General features: G+C 32.6%; 1 protein-coding gene across 1 annotated transcript; it reads right to left on the reverse strand.

The window, feature by feature from the left end:
• Positions 1–632: 632 nt before the first annotated feature.
• LOC149547634 (transcription termination factor MTERF8, chloroplastic-like) lies at positions 633–1,772 on the reverse strand. Its single transcript, XM_089794774.1, has one exon. It carries the CDS (start codon positions 1,524–1,526, stop codon positions 822–824), a length of 705 nt encoding a protein of 234 aa, XP_089650900.1. The 5' UTR covers positions 1,527–1,772; the 3' UTR covers positions 633–821.
• Between the last annotated feature and the right edge of the window lie 18,628 nt (positions 1,773–20,400).

The following is a 20,400-nucleotide window of genomic DNA, read 5'->3' on the forward strand; positions in this document are numbered from 1 at the left end:
TTACATGAAATCACCCATTCTCTTTAAAAGTGGTGGCAGTGCACTCAGGTCCCAAACCTTTCAAATATCGATTCTCTTTTAACATATAAATCCAACATTTAAAGAACAGAGTATAATATAGAGCTAAATGCTCTATAAATCTTGTGCACACTATTATAGGATTCAAATCCAAACACAAAATTCAAATTGAAACTTGAGCGAAAGATGAGAGAACAATATCCAAAACCCTCACCAGATGAAAATCGGAATAGGAAAAATGCTGCTGAAGAAATGACTGAAATGGGACATTAAGTTAATCGCATTTCGCTCCCTGCTACTCAAAAAGAGCGGGAACTTCTTTACAACTTAGCTGAGCAAATAACCTATATAAAGTATGACCAAACTACTCTTGAATGTTCCAGATTTGAATGTTCCAGATTTTAGGCGGCTTTTAAATTAATTTTAATGTCTAACATTCATCCATTGCACATTGATCATTAGAAAACAATTCATTTCATCTCGGCCATTAAAATTGCCACAGCTAGAAAATATCCCTCAATCTATTCTGGAAACTGTCAGAATGATAGAACAAGCCAAGCAATGAAAAATATCCTTGCAAACTGGTAGAACGATGGAACAAACCAATAGCTGTGCGGGACAAGCCAATTGAAGACCTTCCAGATCACAGAGGAAAAAACATTGCTGAGGGATTTGAATCCTTTTGTTTGATCCAGCCTCAAGAAAGGACCCAATCCTTTTCCTCATTCAAACCATTGAAATTTAACAGATTAATTAAAAACCCCTACTAGTCTGACCCAACCTCATGAAAATGACTAAATTGATCAAATCCCTTTTCTGTCTGCTCCAACCTCAATATTAACAGACTTACCCTTGTACTTTTCAAATAAATTTGCTGATTCCGAACTGCCCATCAGAAACTTGTCCGCAAAACAGTTTTCACCTATTTCATAAACAGAAGCTCGATTTCTAGGAAGTCTGGATGGTTCTGTTTCCCTTAAAAAATCAATTACCTTTTGCCGTGGTCGAAGCCTATTCTCTACACTATAAGAGAGGAGACGAGGATAGGAAACCACAATGTTTGGCTGAAAGCCCGCAACATTTTTCAAGAATTCCATGCTTTTCTTTAGTCTATCAATGCCATAGCCGAGCATTGTAGGAAACTTCCTTACAATCTGCAGAATTTCATTCTCCAAAAGCCCCAGCTCTGCCATAATTTTGAGTTTATTTTCAAAATTTTCAAGCCTAGAGCTATCAACCGCTGCAAGGGTGTTTGCAAATGCTTTCGATCCCTCCAAAACACCCAAGTTTCTTACACATTCAATCTTCAATCTAAGCACATCTTCACGGCCTGAAAGTAAAGAGGGTCTTATCCCGATTACATATAAAAGAAGCTCATCTTCCATATTTGATTGCTTTAGTATATCTATATTAGGTTTAAAATCATCAATTTTGAACGTCAAAAACTTGGGATAGTGCATGAGAGTTTTGCACAGATTAATCTTCGAACCAAACACACCTACAAGCATGGAAACCTTAGGGCTTAGATAATGCTCCAAACTACAAACGAGCAATCTGGGTGCTCGACTTACAAAGTGTCCTAGGTTACTACCAGTAAAACCTAATTCTTTCAGGAACTCAATCGTGGGCTTTAATTGCGTATCCACTTTGTGCTGCAAACTATTTGGTTGTACGGAAACGATTTTCCTTACCTGATCTTTGTTGAAACCGTAGTCTTTGAAGAGTTGGACTGCTTGCTATGCTCTACCGATGGATTCAGCTTTGCAATTTTTTTTCCTTCTACCACACATCACTAAAATTTGAGAGTCAGAAAACCCACATTTGTTGAGCAAGAACTGGCTCATCGCTGTTTTTCCTCGCCTCCTGCAATCTTCTTCTTCTGTTTCGGTGTTTGGCTCATTTGAGGATTTGACAGAGGAAAATTTTGAGGTGGAGGAGAAGGAACGTCTTGAGGTAAGAGAGCAGTTGAATGGTGGGAGAATGCGTTTAAGGAAGAGCATCGTATGGGCTAACATTCTCTGAATCAAACCCTAACTCAGTAAAACCCTAGGCAAGTAATACAAGCTAGAGCGACACTTGGATAAGCTTTGGGGGCAAATGGCAGCAGTTAATGTGAATAATAATATAGTTGGGAAACCAACTCGTGAGATTGAGCACACGGTGAGATCATTGATGTTTTTAGCCATTTTTATTAGTCCCTCGGAACGGCACCGGCTAACTCTGCCCAACTCTGCCGCTGCCCCAACGCTGCCAGAATGTACCGCTTCAATTAATTGGAAATTGGCATACGTCACTTCTCAATTGACGTTGATATATCCAAGTAATCCTTTTGCAGATACGTTCAATTAATTTTATAATTTTAATATATATATGCAATTTTATAATTTTAATATATATATGCAAAATAATCCATGTGAGCTTTGCCACCTAATTTTTGTTGTTATACAATTAATTAATCAATATAAAACCATTGTTATTTTTTTAAAATTTAATTTTGATTTATAATTTTTTAATTTTATTTTTAATGTTTTGTAACAACTTTATTTATATTTTATGTAAATATAAATATATTCATTCATCTTATTTCTTTTAACATTATCTTATTCATTAAGTTGATTGCTTAACAACTATATTGTAACGTGAATACTAGTATAGAATTGTAATAAATGATTTAAGAAAATGTTTTGATTTAAAAAATAATAATATATTTTTAATACAACTTAAAAAAATTATTGATTGGCCCTTTTAAAGCTTGAACATTCTTGTGATAACTTACTCTGGGGTCCCATGGGGGGTGGAGCTTGGGCTCTATATTTAAGGAGCTGGAGGTCCCATGATAATATTTTGGGGGGGGGGGGGGGGGGGGGGGGCCGCTAAAGGTTAATTTCGAATCTTTTCCTATTAACTAAGAGCCCCTACTTTTTAGTTGAGTGGATGCAAAAGGTGGGGGCTGGAAATAGCCCTACTTTAGGAAAGAATTATGCCACTTGGCAAGAACCTACCCTTCATTTTCCCTCCAAATTGAAATCATCCTACCAAAAATTCTAAAAACAACAATTTTTTTTTTTTAATATTTCTTTCAATTTAGGAGCTAATTTTTTAAAGAAAATTTAAATGTCATGCCCATGAGACCGCTCCCCTTTAAATGTTCCTAAAAAAGCTCGGTGGCACCCGCTCTATTTTTAAGCAAGCGGGTGCCCATAGGACCCCAGCCTTAGTCTCGAAAGGAATTAGGAAATTCACAAAGGTTGAACATTCCATTAACCTTGATAACTGAGTCTTCTAGAAAATTGAAAAAAGTAAGATGAAGATTGAAACAAATCGGATGCATCAAAGATCATTTCATAAAATTATTAAAAATACAATTATTGATTGGTCCATTATTAAAAATATAATTATCGATTGGTCCTTTAGTTTGATACATTTAAGGTGGAATTTCCACAAGAGATCTAGCTATAAATCTAATTCACCTCTTATCTAATTTTTATTTTTAAAAAAATATTATTTACTATTTTAAAAAAATTGTATTCACCTCTTATCTATTTTTTATTAAAAAATTATTATTTACTAATGAAAAAAAATTGTCTATTTTTAAATCTAATTCACCTCTTCTCTAATATTTATAATTAAAAAAAATATTTACTTGATCAATTGAATTTTTCCAATTTCAAATTAAAAGAGCTTAGAATATTCTTCTAAAAAAACTGAAAATATTCTTTAAAAAATTGAAAATGAAACAAAATATTTAGAAAATTTACTTAAAAACTACACGGATTGTTTCTTGTAATCAAATTATAAGACTTTAAAATATTTAATTCTTTGGAAATTAATGAATGGATTTTTAATCTTATATTTAATAAAAAAAAAATCATATGTTAGTATTTATATTATAATTCGAGAGAATAGACTAAGGAGATAAATGTATAACAAATATTTTAATTAATCAATCTATTTGCATTCATTTTACATTCCAATAAAGAGTAAAATTATCTAGGTTCTATCTTGCTACCAAGAATAGGCATGCAAGGTTCACAATAGTCATTACTAAGAATGAGAACAAAATCTTTAGTTTGATCATATTATTCAAAACCATGCTCATGTCTTACAAAAAAATGCTCATCTAACCATGTTATTCATATCATACTCTTATATGTTACTTCAACATTTGTGTTATTACAATATTAAAGTTGACTCAAATGTTACATCCTAACTTATCCAAAATGCTACATGAGTAGTTGGAAATAACATAAACTCATGACAATGAACAACTATAGTACAAAAACTATAACTCAAAGCATCATAATGCTTTCACCATGACAACAAATCAAATCCATTGCAAAAGCACAAAATCAAGAAAGTAATATTTGAATGATAAAATACTATAATAAGTTCTGCAAATCCCTCATAGTAAAGCTTTTTGCCTTGACTTATATTTAATCCTCTTTTGATTGGAACCAATTTTATCAGTTCAATCAAATTACGAAAAAAAAACATTTATCATTATACTCCATAGATATCATTAAGACCTACAAATGCATTGAGTTAATAATAAGAATAATTTTCAAACTAAAGATACACAATTGATTGAAATTCATTTCATATTTTCCTTACCATCTCCACTTTGCATTGTGTTCATTTATGTTATTGTTTGATTAAGATCAATCAAAGATACTTCCGCATGTTCTTTAATGGTTTGTTGATCAGCTAGATCTGCAAAAGAAATAACATTTAACATATATATTGAATAAAATTAAGATGCATTAGTAAATTAAATACTAAAAAGTATATTCATTTCATAATTTCATTACCATATTGCACTTCCATTGCATCATTTTTTGTTGGTGTTTGATTGGATTCAATGGAAAAAGGTGACATGTGTTCTTGATTTTTTTGTTGATCATCTAATCCTGCAACAACATGAACATTTTATATGTCAATTTTCATAAAACAAATTTACAAAGTAAAGATTAATAATTGATTTATTTATGTTTTTATAATATCATTACCATATTTAGGTTCTATTACATCTATTGTTGTTAATGGTTGGTTAAGATCAATAGAAAAGGGCAACACAAGTTGTTGAGCTTCTTGCTAATCATCCAAAGCTGCAACAAAATTCATATTTAATGTGTTAGCTTAGATAAAGTGTTCAAGTGTAAAATTAATTTATGTAATTAATCTAAAAACTATTAAAATTACTAGCTACATGTAACAGTTTGTTCAAAGGTACAGGTGGGGATAATACCGAGCATTGATTTTTGATCTCTACCAATTATATTTGATTTGTTTGTTTAAAAATATACAAAAGTGGTTAGAAATAAGAACAAAGGTTTTTTTGATAAAAGTAATAAAGATATTTAACAGTTAAAAAATTACCATTTGTAAACTACACTTCATCTATTATTGTATGGTTTAGATCAATGGAGAAAGGCAACTAATGTCGTAGAGTGCTTTCTTTATCAACTAAACCTATAATGACATATGATGAAATAATAGTAAGGAGTAATTTTATGTAACTTACTAAAACAATTTTTTAAAAATGCACTCACCTTGTTGTCTAATAATATATGTTTCTTTTTCGATAGCTACGCCTGAGCGATTTGTGACCTTTTTTTGCTTTTTATTTTTGTGTCCTATTGAGGGGAACTAGAAATTTTCACACTCATCAACTCTAGTATTTATGTTTCTAGATAGGGATTTGCACTTTTGGTGAGTGAAATGTTTTTGTTTTTTTTTTTTTTCATTTTGCTTGGACTAAACTCATTTCATAGACATGTTATCTGAGCCAAGGATTGGTTCAAATTTGGAAGATGAAGCAAGAGATGCATGAATATCTCTAAATCTATCAATAGATGACTAAAAATGTCTTTATCATGATCACTAGTTGGTAAATTTTGGAGCAATGAGTTTATATAATCAACTGATTTTTGAAACTTATCATGGATAATGCTAGATGAATTTTGACCATCTACAATATTAATAACAATGTAAAAGTCAATAATATTGAGAAAAATCAAAAGTTTGTTAAGAATAATGGTTTTGAAATTTAGTAGTCATCTCACCTTCACCAACATTAACAACCTCGAGAACATCTTGATTCCCTAAAAGTATACAACCATCTACAATTGAAATATCGAGTAATTAATGTTGGGAATCATAAAATCATTTAATATTTAATTAAACAAACATATCATCATTACCAATGACATTAATTTCCAGACTGGAACTTCCTCTCACTTTCTCATCATCTACAACCAATGGATTACAAACTTTTGTCATTTAAAATGACTAATATAGTTAATTAAAAAAACATTATTAAAATATAGATAAGTTAATCTTAAATCTTAAAAGATACTTACCAACAACTTCATTATGTGTGTTCCTCTTTAGAATATATAAGACCTTCAACACATGTTTGCATGTGTTTCCTCTTTTTGCCCACTCACAATCACACACATGCAAATTTGGCCCAAAATTCCTAACATAATACCATTTTGTTGGAATAGTTTGACTTCTAACTTTATATGTGTTTGGTAGGTGACCATCTAGATAGCAATCTATATTTGGTATTATTTTTTATCTCTTTAAAGAAGTTTTGTAATATCTTTCCTTTTTGAAGTTGGTTAAAAATCCAGATAGCTGCAAATATCTTTTATTTTTATAGAATGGCTCTACCTTATGGAGAAGTGTATAAATGAGCCAATCCATTCTTCTTGTGCATTTCCTAGAATGATCACTTAGATGTTGACTCTTGATGTGAGAGTGATATGATTCAATTGAGGCATTAGTTTTTTGATTTGCATGAGGGAAGCTTCGAAATTTTTTTGCCCACATTTCTATAAAAATAAACGTTATATCTTAGCATATAGAATGAGCAATTTAAATTCTACAAATACATAAAAACTATAAAGAATAATTTTGTAACCTTACTAATGTGACTTTGATCATGACACCAATACTTCTGAAAGCAATCAATGAATTCCTTCTCTTCTTTGAATTCCTCCATGAACTTTATTATCAAATGAGTAATGACATCTTCATTCTCAATCATTAAATACATTATCTCACCCAATCTATCAAATATTCTTGTTCCAACATCTTTATTTTTAACAAATCTGAATTATATCACATAAAATGGAGTTATTATGTGATGTATGTGATTTTTCATAGATTCTAATGAGATATTAAGTTACTTGTACACATTTTTCAACCACACCCTATGTACATGCCAAATGCATAACAACACCTGACAATTAAAGGATAATCTACAAGACAATACATTATCAAAGTTCATAATTAAAATTCTACTAAAATTATTCTTAAATTAAAACTAGTTAATTCCAAAATTGGGGAAAAATATATTTGCAAACTAAAAATAAAGAAATTACACTCTTACAACTATAGAGAAAAGTTGATAAAAACCTGATTGCTTCAATCTTAGCACTAGCATCATTCGTCATGAATGCATTGACATTCCAATCTTCTCTACAATGTTTCCCTCTTTTGTAAATTTTAGTTAGCCATTCATTTATATCCTCAACTTTGTTTCTAGAGGATATAGTCCATGCAACGAATACACCAGCTTCTTGCTCATCAAATACAAGCAAGGCATATAGTTGATACTGCATTTAGCAAATTATTAATAAATTAGTTTTTTTATTCAAATAATGTTGATGATTAAATTAAAATCCACAAATAAAATTAACATTTTTCTACTTACACAATATTTATTTGTTAAAAATGTGGAGTCCATTGCAATAATCGACTCATGTGAATGCTTCACCATCATCTCTCACATCCATGGTGTTTGGATACCTATAATAAATGGAATATTTTCCGCATTTTTTGATGTTTTATAAAAGAAGAAGTTATCTTTCTCCTCTAAATGTCACAAACATACACTTTTTGCATCATCTTCATATTTTTGAGAACGTAGGGAACATACTCATTTCCATGCATTTAACATATCCTTTCTTAACAAACATGTGTCCCTCCTATTCATCAACTTTTTGAGACTAGGATCTAAGTATTGTTTTTCACATATTGTGTTGATCCCCACACCCATCAATAGTAAGGATTCAATGTATGATTTGCATTCACTTGACAACCTTGGTGCAAAACTACTCCTTGGATCACTAGAAGGGTCATCCATTCCATGATAATATTCACCATTGACATCCTGATGGCTAAATTCATTATATGTAATTATTGCAATATCTAGTCTACCATACATAACCCTAACATGAAACTATGTTTGACAACCCCTTTTTTTAATAAAATTGTGTTTTCTTTCCTTGCTTTTTGGTGAATTTCTTTTATCTAGCAGCCCAAAAGCACAATGATAACTATTTATACACATCAAAAATTAATTAATTAATATAATAAACAAAATAAATAAATAAGTGACACACTTAATCAGTTTATTAAATCTAGACAAACCTTGAATACATCTTTGTGGCATGTTTAGTAGGCTCTACCAAATTAGTCTCTACAAATTTTTTACGTATAAATGTTGTTTTAGTACTTTCCAATAAACCTTCTCCTTTGACAAAGTGAGGGAGTCTCTCAAGAGTGATAGCAGCACACTAGTCTATTTGTTGTTTATTGTCATCTCCAATAGGTGTCCATTCAAGTTCATAACTTGAGAAATGACTTCCATCATTTGGGATGTCTTGCATGCCTAACTTAATAAGTGATTCCCACTTATTCTTTCTACCCATCCTAAAAAATATGAATATTCTTAATGACCCTTTATATTATTTAAATAAAGTTTCTATAAAAGAATATTTTTCTTACTATAAGTATGGACTAAAAAGAGAGACAAAAATTAAAAAATCTTGAAGCCCCTATTTGGCTTCAAGTAAGGTAGTTGCAATCTAACATGACAAACCAAAAAAACAACTCTATAATTATTCAAGTGGTAGTGGCTCCTAGTATGGCTCTACTAGACAGACTACTACATTTTTAAGATATACTAAAATAAATAACTAATTATCATATTCTTCACAAAACTTTAAACTCTTTTAAAGTTAAAACATGAAATTTTTGAAATATGAAGTAATTGTAGTTGAAGATTCAACAATAAAATACTAAAACTTTATGCAAACATTGGTTCTCAAATACAATTTTTTCCCCTACTTTATGGATGTAAAGTCTTATGAAAGTAGGATATATTTTAAAATTGAACTTAGATAATTGACATAAAAAAAATTAATTGCACTTTGTATATTTTTCATTTCATATTTTTTATTATTATGCTCTACTTATTTAAACAAATATAAAATAGATTTTAAAAACTTATATAATAAAGAAATGATCTTATAATAAATAATTAAAGATTAATATAAATACAAGTGTATTTTATTTATTTCTCTACATTATTTGGAATAGTTTGATTTTATATATGTGGATAACATTAATCACAAAATTTAATTAGATGGTTTTTCAAACATTAGTAAATTCAAGCTTAGTGGTCCTAGAATATAGTATAAGAGATGTAAAAAATGATGCAATGTTAGAAAAAATTTAAATATTACGAACATGCATAAATTTATCAAAGTGAAAAAAAAAGGGGATAATTAGAAATAATTTTTAAATTAAATTAAATGTATATTTTTCAATGAACATTTTAGATCACATTCTAATTATTTAAAATAAATGAAAGTTAATTTAATTAAGTTATATACTACATATAAAGTCTTCCATAATAGAAAATAGAAATCAAAATAAATAAAAGTGTTTGACAAGTTTTGTTTATAATTTATAATAGTTTGATTTTGTATTTATGTTGGTAACATCATGACATAGCTTATGTTATGTAGTTTTTAAATTTTGTCAAGTCAAATATGAAGAAAATAGTGAGAATTTCTATTTCAATTAGAAGATAGATATCATTTAACTTATAAACAATTGTAGAGAAATCATTGAACAACGTGAGATGTAAAATTACAAATTATGTATTTAATAATTTTATTTATTTTTTAGATTATTTTGATTTTGAATACGTACGCATTTTTCCATTGATCTAAAAACTAAATTTTAAAAGATAATTTGAAACATGATTACTAATATTTTAATAATAATATTTTTTAATATTTATTTGCAAAATATAAATATTATTATCAGTTTTAACAATATTTACCAAATTGAGTATTACTTTGATTTTATTCTCTAATTTATAAAATATAATATTAAAGAGAACAAAAATATAACCATCTATTTATTTTTTGTGTGAGAATTTGTTAATAAATAATTAAATATTGATTGCAAAATGTCAAATCTAACATCCAACTCATTCTATAACAATAATTTTAAAATTTTATCTCAAATGAAATACTATAATATTAAATAATAGAATTCAAACTTTAATAAACATAAAAAGAAACACAGGATTTATAGTAATATGTAGTGTATGATACACACGAACAACAATATGTAGGATTGATACACTGATATTTATTAAAACAATTTAAAAATAATATAAAAATTTCACTAAAATAAAAAACCTATTAATATTAAAAATCTACACTTTAAAAAAATATTGAAATTTAACTAAAATGGAAAAAACTATTAATATTAAAAATCTACTAGTTAAAAATATATACGCATTATTACCAACATTACTACCAAATATTGTAACAACTATTGCAACATCAATTTTTAAATCCTAACTTTTGTTAACAATTCGTCTTGTGTATTCTCATTAAAAAATGTGAAATAAATCAAAATACTAATTTAAATAGCTTAAATTAATTGTAATAAATTTACCTACTAGATGGGATATTCGTGAGCTACCAAAATTTTGTTTATTATTTCAAAAGTCTGCATTACATTTGGAGAAGTGTCTTGCTTACTTGCAGGTAATCCAACACAATGAAACTATCACATCCTGTGCAATATATGTCACCAATGTAACAATGACCCAACAAACAAACAGACAAAATGAAACAAATATATTACATTTCAAACATATTTAACAGGCCAAGGAATATAAAGATATGGGCAATGAAAAATGGGTTAATGTAACAAATAACTTGTAGTAGACATTGGATGGTTTGAGACACTCTTTGCAATTGTAAATTTGTTTGAATCATTTGGAAGAAAAAAGGGAACCAAAACACACCCTTCTAAATGTTTCTTGCACTAAGGTAGGCCGAACAAATCACTAAATTTTTTGTATATCTCTCAACGCTTGACAACTTGCTCAGAATTAAAACTCCTCTTAAACTATGAAATTAAAAAATAACTATTTTAAAACTCTACATTCTAACTCTGCCATCTAACTAAATTAACCTTTTCCATGATAATACTATTCTTTGATATTGTACGACGCTCTCTATAATGTATTATTCTATCCTTTGTAAATATGAATTAGAAAGTTTTTTAATATGGTAGATTAAAAAAAATATTTTTATAAAAAATCACTTCATAAATTTAACATTTGAAGTCTAATTACTTGTTTTCTTTTTGTAATATTGTTGTGCCTTAGACGAAATCTGCCATAAAAAAATAGTTTATAAGTTATACTCAATACTTTATAGTATAATGATCATCATATAGTCTATAAGTTATACTCATTCTTACTAGTTTAACATCATCTCTTTGTTGCCATGGCAATGATATCAACACAAGACACAATGCTAGGACACACACGCTCCATAGCTTTCTTCACCTCAACAATGGCTTCAAACGTGTTCTGAGCTATGTTGTTCTCAAGAAGGTCCCATTCTGCTTTCATACTTCTTGCAGAGCTAAACATTTCTTGAGTGAAATTCTTGATTTATAGAATAGATTTAAACAAAATTGGTGCCATTGACATTTATGATGGTAGGTAGAGGATAAGGCGAGAGAAAAAGGCATCGTTCCTTGCATTCCTTCTGGGCGGACATGAGATGCCATGCCTGACAGATATCTGGCAATGCAAATTTCCAATTAATTGAAGTGGTACATTCTGGCAGCATTGGGGTAGCGATAGAGTTGGGCAAAGTTGGGGCAGCTAGATGGTGCAAATAAGTTGCACTGTAGCCGGTGCCCCCTCGAAACTACTATTTTCATTAGATTGTCCAATTAATTAGCATGACAAATGACAATATTTTTTAAATTAATTTTTGAACAAAATTTCCTTTTTCTTATTGGTTAAAGACATTTTTGCTAGTGTCAATCTTGGATTGGTCACAATACTCCATAGATAATGGTATAAAAATTATTCGAAAAATAAGGGATGTGATTCAAAAAAGTGAATTGTAGTAGGTATGGTCCAACTATTGAGAGGGAACTAGTTAAATAGTCAAATATTTGCACTAGCTATTTAGCATTGTCGTTACCTTTGGTTGTTCCCTGTTTGCAACAAAATGTACAATATGTCAATGTATTTATGTTCATCCCATGCCAGTATATTTTTTGATCATCCCATGCCAGTATATTTTGTGAGAATAAGCAAATAGTATAGAAATTGGTGAGGTGGTGCTACAGGAGCATTCAGAGGTATAAGGGCAATCCTGCGTCACCCAAAAAATGTACTTAGACTTAGTTTCTGTTTCATGTCTTTACATTTTTAGATACCCATTTGGCTCAAATAAAGGTTCCAACTCTCATAGTTCATCTATCAGTGTATTTGAAAATCCCAAAAAAATAGGAGCATGCAATTTGGCCATCATTTTGGTGACCTAGAAGGTGTGAATTGGCCAGATGAATGTAATTGTGATTTAGAGCATTACAAAAAAAGAATCAGGTCAAAAGGCCCCACGGTTTGCAAGTTATTGCAATTTTTCAGGTTTTGGAGACCTCCTAAGAATGCTTCAAAGTTAGGTTCAGGGCATTAAATGACCTCAAAAAGGGTCAAAAAATGGAGGACAAGGAAAGCTTGTCCATAGGGCTATAGAGCACTTCGAGAGCTTTTTGAAAATGTAAACGGTTCGTCAATCGGAGCTACGGTTCAAAAGTTATGCCTCCCGAAAGTTCGGCTACCGTTTCTAGATTCTTCTAGATTTGCACCAACTTCTAACGCAGCTTCCGGAACCTTCTATTTCATCAGTGGATGCCTACTAGCACTTTCTAGAATGTACTCCTAGTCCTTAACCCTCCAGGGTCTATTCAAGGAGATTTTTGGCATTGTAAAAGGCAATTCAGAGTGGAGTTTGAGAGGAGGTGCTAAAAGGAGAAATATTCTCCAGATTTATGCTATTGTAAGCCCTTAGGGCATGTTCTAAATTTTATTTTCTCTATACTATTTGTACTAGCTTATTTTCTCAGTTAATATAATTTCCCTTTTCTATTGTGTCCATTCTGTTCTTGGGTTGTGTCCCCATCAAGTGGTATCAGAGCGGGTTTTCTTGAGTGTGTAGACAGAGCGTCGACTGTGAGGCAGTTTGCACCAGGACTGTGTGGTTGTGGGTTCGAGTTACAAGATGCCTCCATGAAGAGAATGTGGCAGAAGGGCCAGAGCTATTGATCCTGAGGAGGTTAGAACCCTCCAGAGGCAGGTACAAGCATTGCAAGAGGAGCTTCGTAGAGGAGAAAATGTTGCCGCAGGTGACAATAGTGAGGATGACAATGAAGAGAAAGTAATGGGACCAGAAGAGGAAGTTGACGAGGAAGTTCTAAATCCTGTAGAGGAAAGGCTTTTTAGGGCCATTACTAAGTTTGGGAAAAGACCTACAATTGAAGTGGGTATATTTTCAAGAAATCTCAAACCAGATGAGTTGATCGATTGGATCAATGAACTAGAAGAATACTTTGAGTATGAGGATATAAGGGACCCAGATAGGGTTAAGTTTGCAAAGGCCAAACTGAAAGGCCATGCCAAAATCTGGTGGCAAGAGGTTCAACTAGAAAGACTTAGAAGAGGAAAGGAGAAGATCACAAGGTGGGAGCGCATGGTAGACAAATTGAAGAAGCAATTCATTCCTGTGGACTACGAGCTTGATCTGTTTAAGAAGATGCATGGGTTAAAGCAAGCAGGAAGATCAGTCCAACAATATATAGAGGAGTTTTACCAACTCTTGATTAGAGCGGGGCATGTAGAAGCAAATAAGGAGAAGGTTTCTCGTTATATCAGTGGGTTGCGACCTAGCATCCAGGAGGAATTAAGTCTGGTAAGAATGATCAGCGTTGAAGAGGCATACCAGTTTGCCCTACGAGTTGAAGAGAAGCTGAATAAAAGGTTTGAAGGAAGACAAAGAGGGCACGGTCAAGGAGGAAGGGGAAGCGATAGATCATCTGCAGGCCGCAATGAAACCCGAAAGAAAAATGAAGATGTGGGTACTAGCAAAAACCAGAGGAATGAGGGTTTCAACCGCTCCCATGATCAAGACTTTGGAAATCAAAGAGGAAGAGGTAGAGGACGTGGACAAGGAAGAGGAGGCTTCCGTGGAACCTATTTCCATTGCAATGAAGAAGGTCATCATGCCTTTGAATGCCCTCAATGAGAAGGAAGGACAGATAGGAGAGCTGAGGGCCAAGCTAGGGTTGCTCATGTGGATGAGGATGCACAATCATCACATTCAGAGGATGCAGAAAGAGGAGAGACCTTGGTAAATGAAAGAGTCCTACTAAGTGGTGAGAATGAACCAGGACAGCGAAGGAGTTTGTTTCGTACCAGATGCAAGTGTAAGGATAAATGTTGTGACATGATCATTGATGGTGGTAGCACTAATAACTTGGTATCAGAAGAGATGCTCTCTAAGCTGAAGCTTAAGAGGGAGAAACATCCCCAGCCCTATTGGATCTCTTGGGTAAAAGATGATCATAAGGTCCTGGTAAGTGAACAATGTTTAGTGAAATTTAAAATTGGGAGTTACCATGATGAAGTTCTCTGTGATGTTATTTCAATGGACGTTTGCCATCTATATTTGGGTAGACCATGGCAGTTTGATAGACATGCAATGCATGATGGGCATGCAAACACATACTCTCTAACAAAGGATGGAGTTCGCCACAAATTGAAGCCCATGAAAAAGGAAGGTGAAAAGGTATGTAGCAGTGCTAGGATTTGTCTTGTTGATGGAAGGAAGTTTTTAGATGGCATGAAACATCAGCATATGTGCTATGCTTTGATTCCTAGGAAAGATAAAGAAGGTAGTAGTGAAATACCATTTGAAGTTTCATATTTACTAGGGGAATTTGGAGATATTATCTCTGATAATGTTCCAGATGGATTGCCACCAGTAAGGCAAATCAGTCATCAGATAGATCTGATTCCAGGAGCTAGTTTTCCTAACAAGGCTGCTCACAAGATGACTCCTACTGAAACAGAGGAGCTAAATAGACAAGTTCAGGAGCTATTGAGGAAGGGCTTGATTCGAGAGAGCCTGAGTCCATGTGCAGTACCTGCAGTACTCACTCCAAAGAAGGATGGAGAGTGGAGGATGTGTACAGATTCCCGAGCTATAAATAGGATAACCATCAAGTACCAGTTTCCTTTACCAAGGATGGATGATCTTATGGACTACTTGAGTGGAGCTCAGTACTTCACAAAGATAGATATGAAGAGTGGCTATCATCAGATACGGATTCGAGAAGGAGATGAGTGGAAAATAGCCTTCAAGACCAAGGAGGGTCTTTATGAGTGGTTAGTCATGCCCTTTGGATTGATGAACGACCCAAGCATGTTCATGCGGCTCATGAATGAGGTACTTAAGAAGTTCTTGGGAAAATTTGTTATTTTCTATTTGGATGATATTTTAATTTTCAGCAAGACTTTGGAAGAACATTTACTGCATATTTGTAGTGTCCTTGAAAGGCTAAGGGAAGAGAAACTGTTAATTAATCTAAAGAAGTGTGTCTTTGCAAAAAGGGAGTTAGTCTATTTGGGATTTGTTATATCACATGAAGGTCTCAAAATGGATCCAGAGAAGGTAAAAGCCATCTTGGAATGGCCTACTCCAAGGTCTGCTACTGAGGTAAGATCATTTCATGGTCTAGTTAGTTTTTACAGGAAGTTTATTAAGAATTTCAGTGGCATATGTGCACCCCTAACTAATACAATAAGAGGGGATAGAAAAGAGTTCAAATGGACTGCAGTAGCTGCGAGAAGTTTTGAATTGCTAAAGAAGAAGGTGACAGAATAGTCTGTGTTGGCACTTCCAGATTTTAGAAAAGTGTTCCAGGTGGATTGTGATGCTAGTGGCAGTGCTATTGGGGCTGTATTAAGCCAAGAAGGTAAGCCTATTGCATATTTTAGTGAGAAATTAAATGATGCAAAGAAGAAGTATTCTGTTTATGATCAAGAGTTCTATGCAATAGTTCAGGCCTTAAAGAAATGGAGGCACTATTTATTACCAAAGGAATTTGTTTTGTATACTGATCATCAGGCATTACAGTACCTAAATAGCCAAGGTAAATTGAATCAGAGGCATATGAAGTGGGTAGAATTCTTGCAGAGTTATACATTTGTGTTGAAGCATAGAAGTGGAAAATCTAATAGGGTTGCAGATGCACTAAGTAGGAGACAGTCACTACTTACAGCAATGTAGGTTGAAGTAGTTTGGTTTGATGAACTCAAGAATTTGTACCCCGAGGATCCTGATTTTGCTGAAGCATGGAAAGCTTGTAAAGAACCTATTGTTGTAGATAGAACCAAGTGGTTAGACTATTTGATTCAGGATGGCATGTTATTCAAAGGTAGTCAATTGTGCATTCCAAGGAGTTCCATGAGGGAAAATCTAATTAAGGAGAAACACAGTGGAGGGATGGCAGGACATTTTGGTCGAGATAAGACCATTGCCATTCTTAGAGAACATTATTTTTGGCCTCAAATTACATAGGATGTGAAGAAGTTTGTACAGAGTTGCCAGGTTTGTCAAGTTGCCAAGGGGTTTAGTCAAAATACTGGCCTATATCATCCATTGCCTATTCCATCAAGGCCATGGGAGGACATAAGTATGGATTTTGTTCTTGGATTTCCAAGGACACAAAGGGGTAATGACTCAGTATTCATGGTGGTTGATAGGTTCTCCAAAATGGCACATTTCATTCCATGCCACAAAACTCATGATGCTGTCCATATTGTAGACTTGTTTTTCAAAGAGGTGGTAAGACTACATGGTCTTTCAAGGAGTATAGTTTCTGACAGAGATACTAAATTTGTGGGGTATTTCTGGAGGACATTGTGGAAGAAGTTGAGAACAGACCTAAAATTTAGTTCCACGCATCACCCACAGACTGATGGTCAAACAGAAGTGGTAAATAGAAGTCTGGACAATTTGCTGAGATGTTTAGTTGGAGATAAGCCCAAGGGATGGGATTCGATTCTACCACAGGCAAAGTTTTCTTATAATAACTCTGTAAATAGGAGTACTGGAAAATCACCATTTCAAATTGTATATGGGAATAGCCCAAGGACTGCACTAGAATTGAGGAAGATAGAACAAGGGGAGAGGACAAGTGTTGAAGCTGAGGAATTTGCTAAACACATCAAATGTCTACATGAGGAGGTTCAAGCACACATTATCAAGATGAATCAAGAGTATAAAGCTAGGGCTGATCAAAGGAGAAGACATAAGGAATTCCAAGTAGGAGATCTAGTCATGGTGCACTTATGAAAAGAAAGATTTCCAGTTGCTACTTACAACAAGCTGAAAATGAAGAAATTTGGTCCCTGCAAAGTTTTGAAGAAACATGACTCAGGAAATGCATATGAAGTGGAGCTGCCAGATGGTATTCAGATTTCTCCCATTTTCAACATTGCAGATTTAATAGAGTATCATGATGATGGTACAGATGAGGAGCTGGTGTTAGAGCCATGTCCAATTCATGCTTCTAAGAAGGAGGAGATAGAAGACATTCTAGATCATCGTGTGGGTAGGAGTACCAGAAACAGGCAGTATGAAGAGTATTTGGTCAAATGGAAAGGACAACCAATCGAGGACTCAACTTGGATTTCAGCAGCTGAGGTTTCCCATTTGGGATTTCCTCTACCATCCATAAAGTGACAGGGTCACTTTTCAATCTACCCTGGGTGTCTAATGCAGGAGCATCCAGAGGTATAAGGGCAATCCCGTGTCACCCAAAAAATGTACTTAGACTTAGTTTTTGTTTCATGTCTTTACATTTTTGGATACCCATTTGGCTCAAATAAAGGTTCCAACTCTCATAGTTCATCTATCAGTGTATTTGAAAATCCCAAAAAAATAGGAGCATGTAATTTGGCCATCATTTTGGTGACCTAGAAGGTGTGAATTGGCCAGATGAATGTAATTGTGATTTAGAGCATTCCAAAAAAAGAATCAGGTCAAAAGGCCCCACGGTTTGAAAGTTATTGCAATTTTTCAGGTTTTGGAGACCTCCTAAGAATGCTTCAAAGTTAGGTTTGGGGCATTAAATGACCTTGAAAAGGGTCAAAAAATGGGGGGTGAGTGAAGCTGGTCCATAGGGCTATAGAGCACTTCGAGAGCTTTCTAAAAATGTAAACGGTTCGTCAATCAGAGCTACGGTTCAAAAGTTATGCCTCCCGGAAGTTCGGCTACCGTTTCTGGATTCTTCTAGATTTGCACCGACTTCTAATGCAGCTTCTGGAACCTTCTATTTTGTCGGTGGATGCCTACTAGCACTTTCTAGAATGTACTCCTAGTCCTTAACCCTCCGGGGTCTATTTAAGGAGATTTTTGGCATTGTAAAAGGCAGTTCGGAGTGGAGTTTGAGAGGAGGTGCTAAAAGGAGAAATATTCTCCAGATTTATGCTATTGTAAGCCCTTAGGGCATGTTCTGAAGTTTATTTTCTCTGTACTATTTGTACTAGCTTATTTTCTCAGTTAATATAATTTCTCTTTTCTGTTGTGTCCATTCTGTTCTTGGGTTGTGTCCCCATCAGGTGGTTTGTGTGGGCCCTCGAATTACCCGCTTAAAGCAATTTTAGTTTACCAAATCCTTGATTTCTCCAAATGACCATTTCAAATAAATTCAAGGCTTATTGGCATGAAAAACAACACTTAATTGAAAATAAAAATCATATGATGTTTAATTTATGTTAAAATAATTAGTTTAGATGAAAATGTGGTATGTATGACCCATAATTCTTTTTGGGTAGAAATATGTTATATAATAATCTTGATGATAAATGTATTTGCAATAAATGAAAGAATTTAATTTTCTAATTAAAAATTATTAAATTTCAAAAAGATATCAATATTTCTTTAATAAAATAAACATTACAATCTACTCTATAATTTAAATATATTGTTAATTATATATATATATTGATTAAAATTTAAAATTTAATTTTTTAATTATTATATATTGTTTATTTGATTTTTTAATGTTTTTCATATGTGTTGGATTGTTAATATCTGAAAGGGAAAAATATTATATGAAATTAAATCTAAAATATTTGTGTAAACCTAGATTTATTTCAGTGTATCAATTGCAATCTACATATATATCGAATTTCACAAGTATTTCTTTCTATTTTAAAAATAAGTATAGATCCAATTACACTTTAGAAATTATAGACAAGAATTCATATGAACACAATGACTTATTCTACAATCTTTAGAAATCCAAATAGTAAGAAAGGAAGATTTTTATAAGACAATCTCTAAAAATAAAGGATAGGTTACCTATATATACAAGGCTAACCTTATGACTATTTGGATTATGGGGATGTGAAGAGGAGTAGATGTGGAGTGAATGTCCTGGTAGAAATTATCTTGGTAAAACCAAACATTTGTTAGTTATGTTAAGTTTATAACCCGATAATCTATAGGCCTGAATGTGTAGACTGCACTTGATCTTCTTACCTTAAATATCATAAGTATGGCATTAGATTATATACTCCTCTTATGAGCCAATGAATTCTTAAAGAGTTTTTTGATAATCATTAACTAATCTAATACATTGTGTTAGTTAGTAATTGTTATGATTACGATTTATCTTGTAGATTGCCGACTTCTAGATAGGTTATAGATGCTAACTTAGGAAGGGACATATCACTTTGAGGGACATGCCCTGATGCATAATTACATTTTAATATGTTCCTTCAAGTAACAATATCCAACGAATATATATTGTAGAGATACTTCCTTTTTAGATCAGAATAAAGGTTGATCATTCCTCCTTACATCAGAGTTTGAAAAGTTCATTATTCACCACATAAGGATTGTTTATAAGTCTGATTAAAAGGACAGAATTAGTAGAATCTTTACATGGTATCAGAGCTCTAGTAGTCAAACCTAGGCTCTATTAAATTCAGTAATCAGACTTCATATATATCTTGCAACTATCTCTATTTTCAAATGGCATACACAATAATACCCGAGGACAAGTTTGATGGGAAAAAACACTTTGATGCCTAGAAATTCAGAATCATGATGATTCTTGAAGAGAATTATGTAAATAAATTTTTTGATAGAGCATCCAAACAACCTCCAATTGAACCTCATAAATCTA

Source organism: Cupressus sempervirens, chromosome 7, assembly GCF_028749045.1.
Source record: "Cupressus sempervirens isolate cs-2001-9-10 chromosome 7, ASM2874904v1, whole genome shotgun sequence".
Taxonomy (NCBI): Eukaryota; Viridiplantae; Streptophyta; class Pinopsida; order Cupressales; family Cupressaceae; genus Cupressus; species Cupressus sempervirens.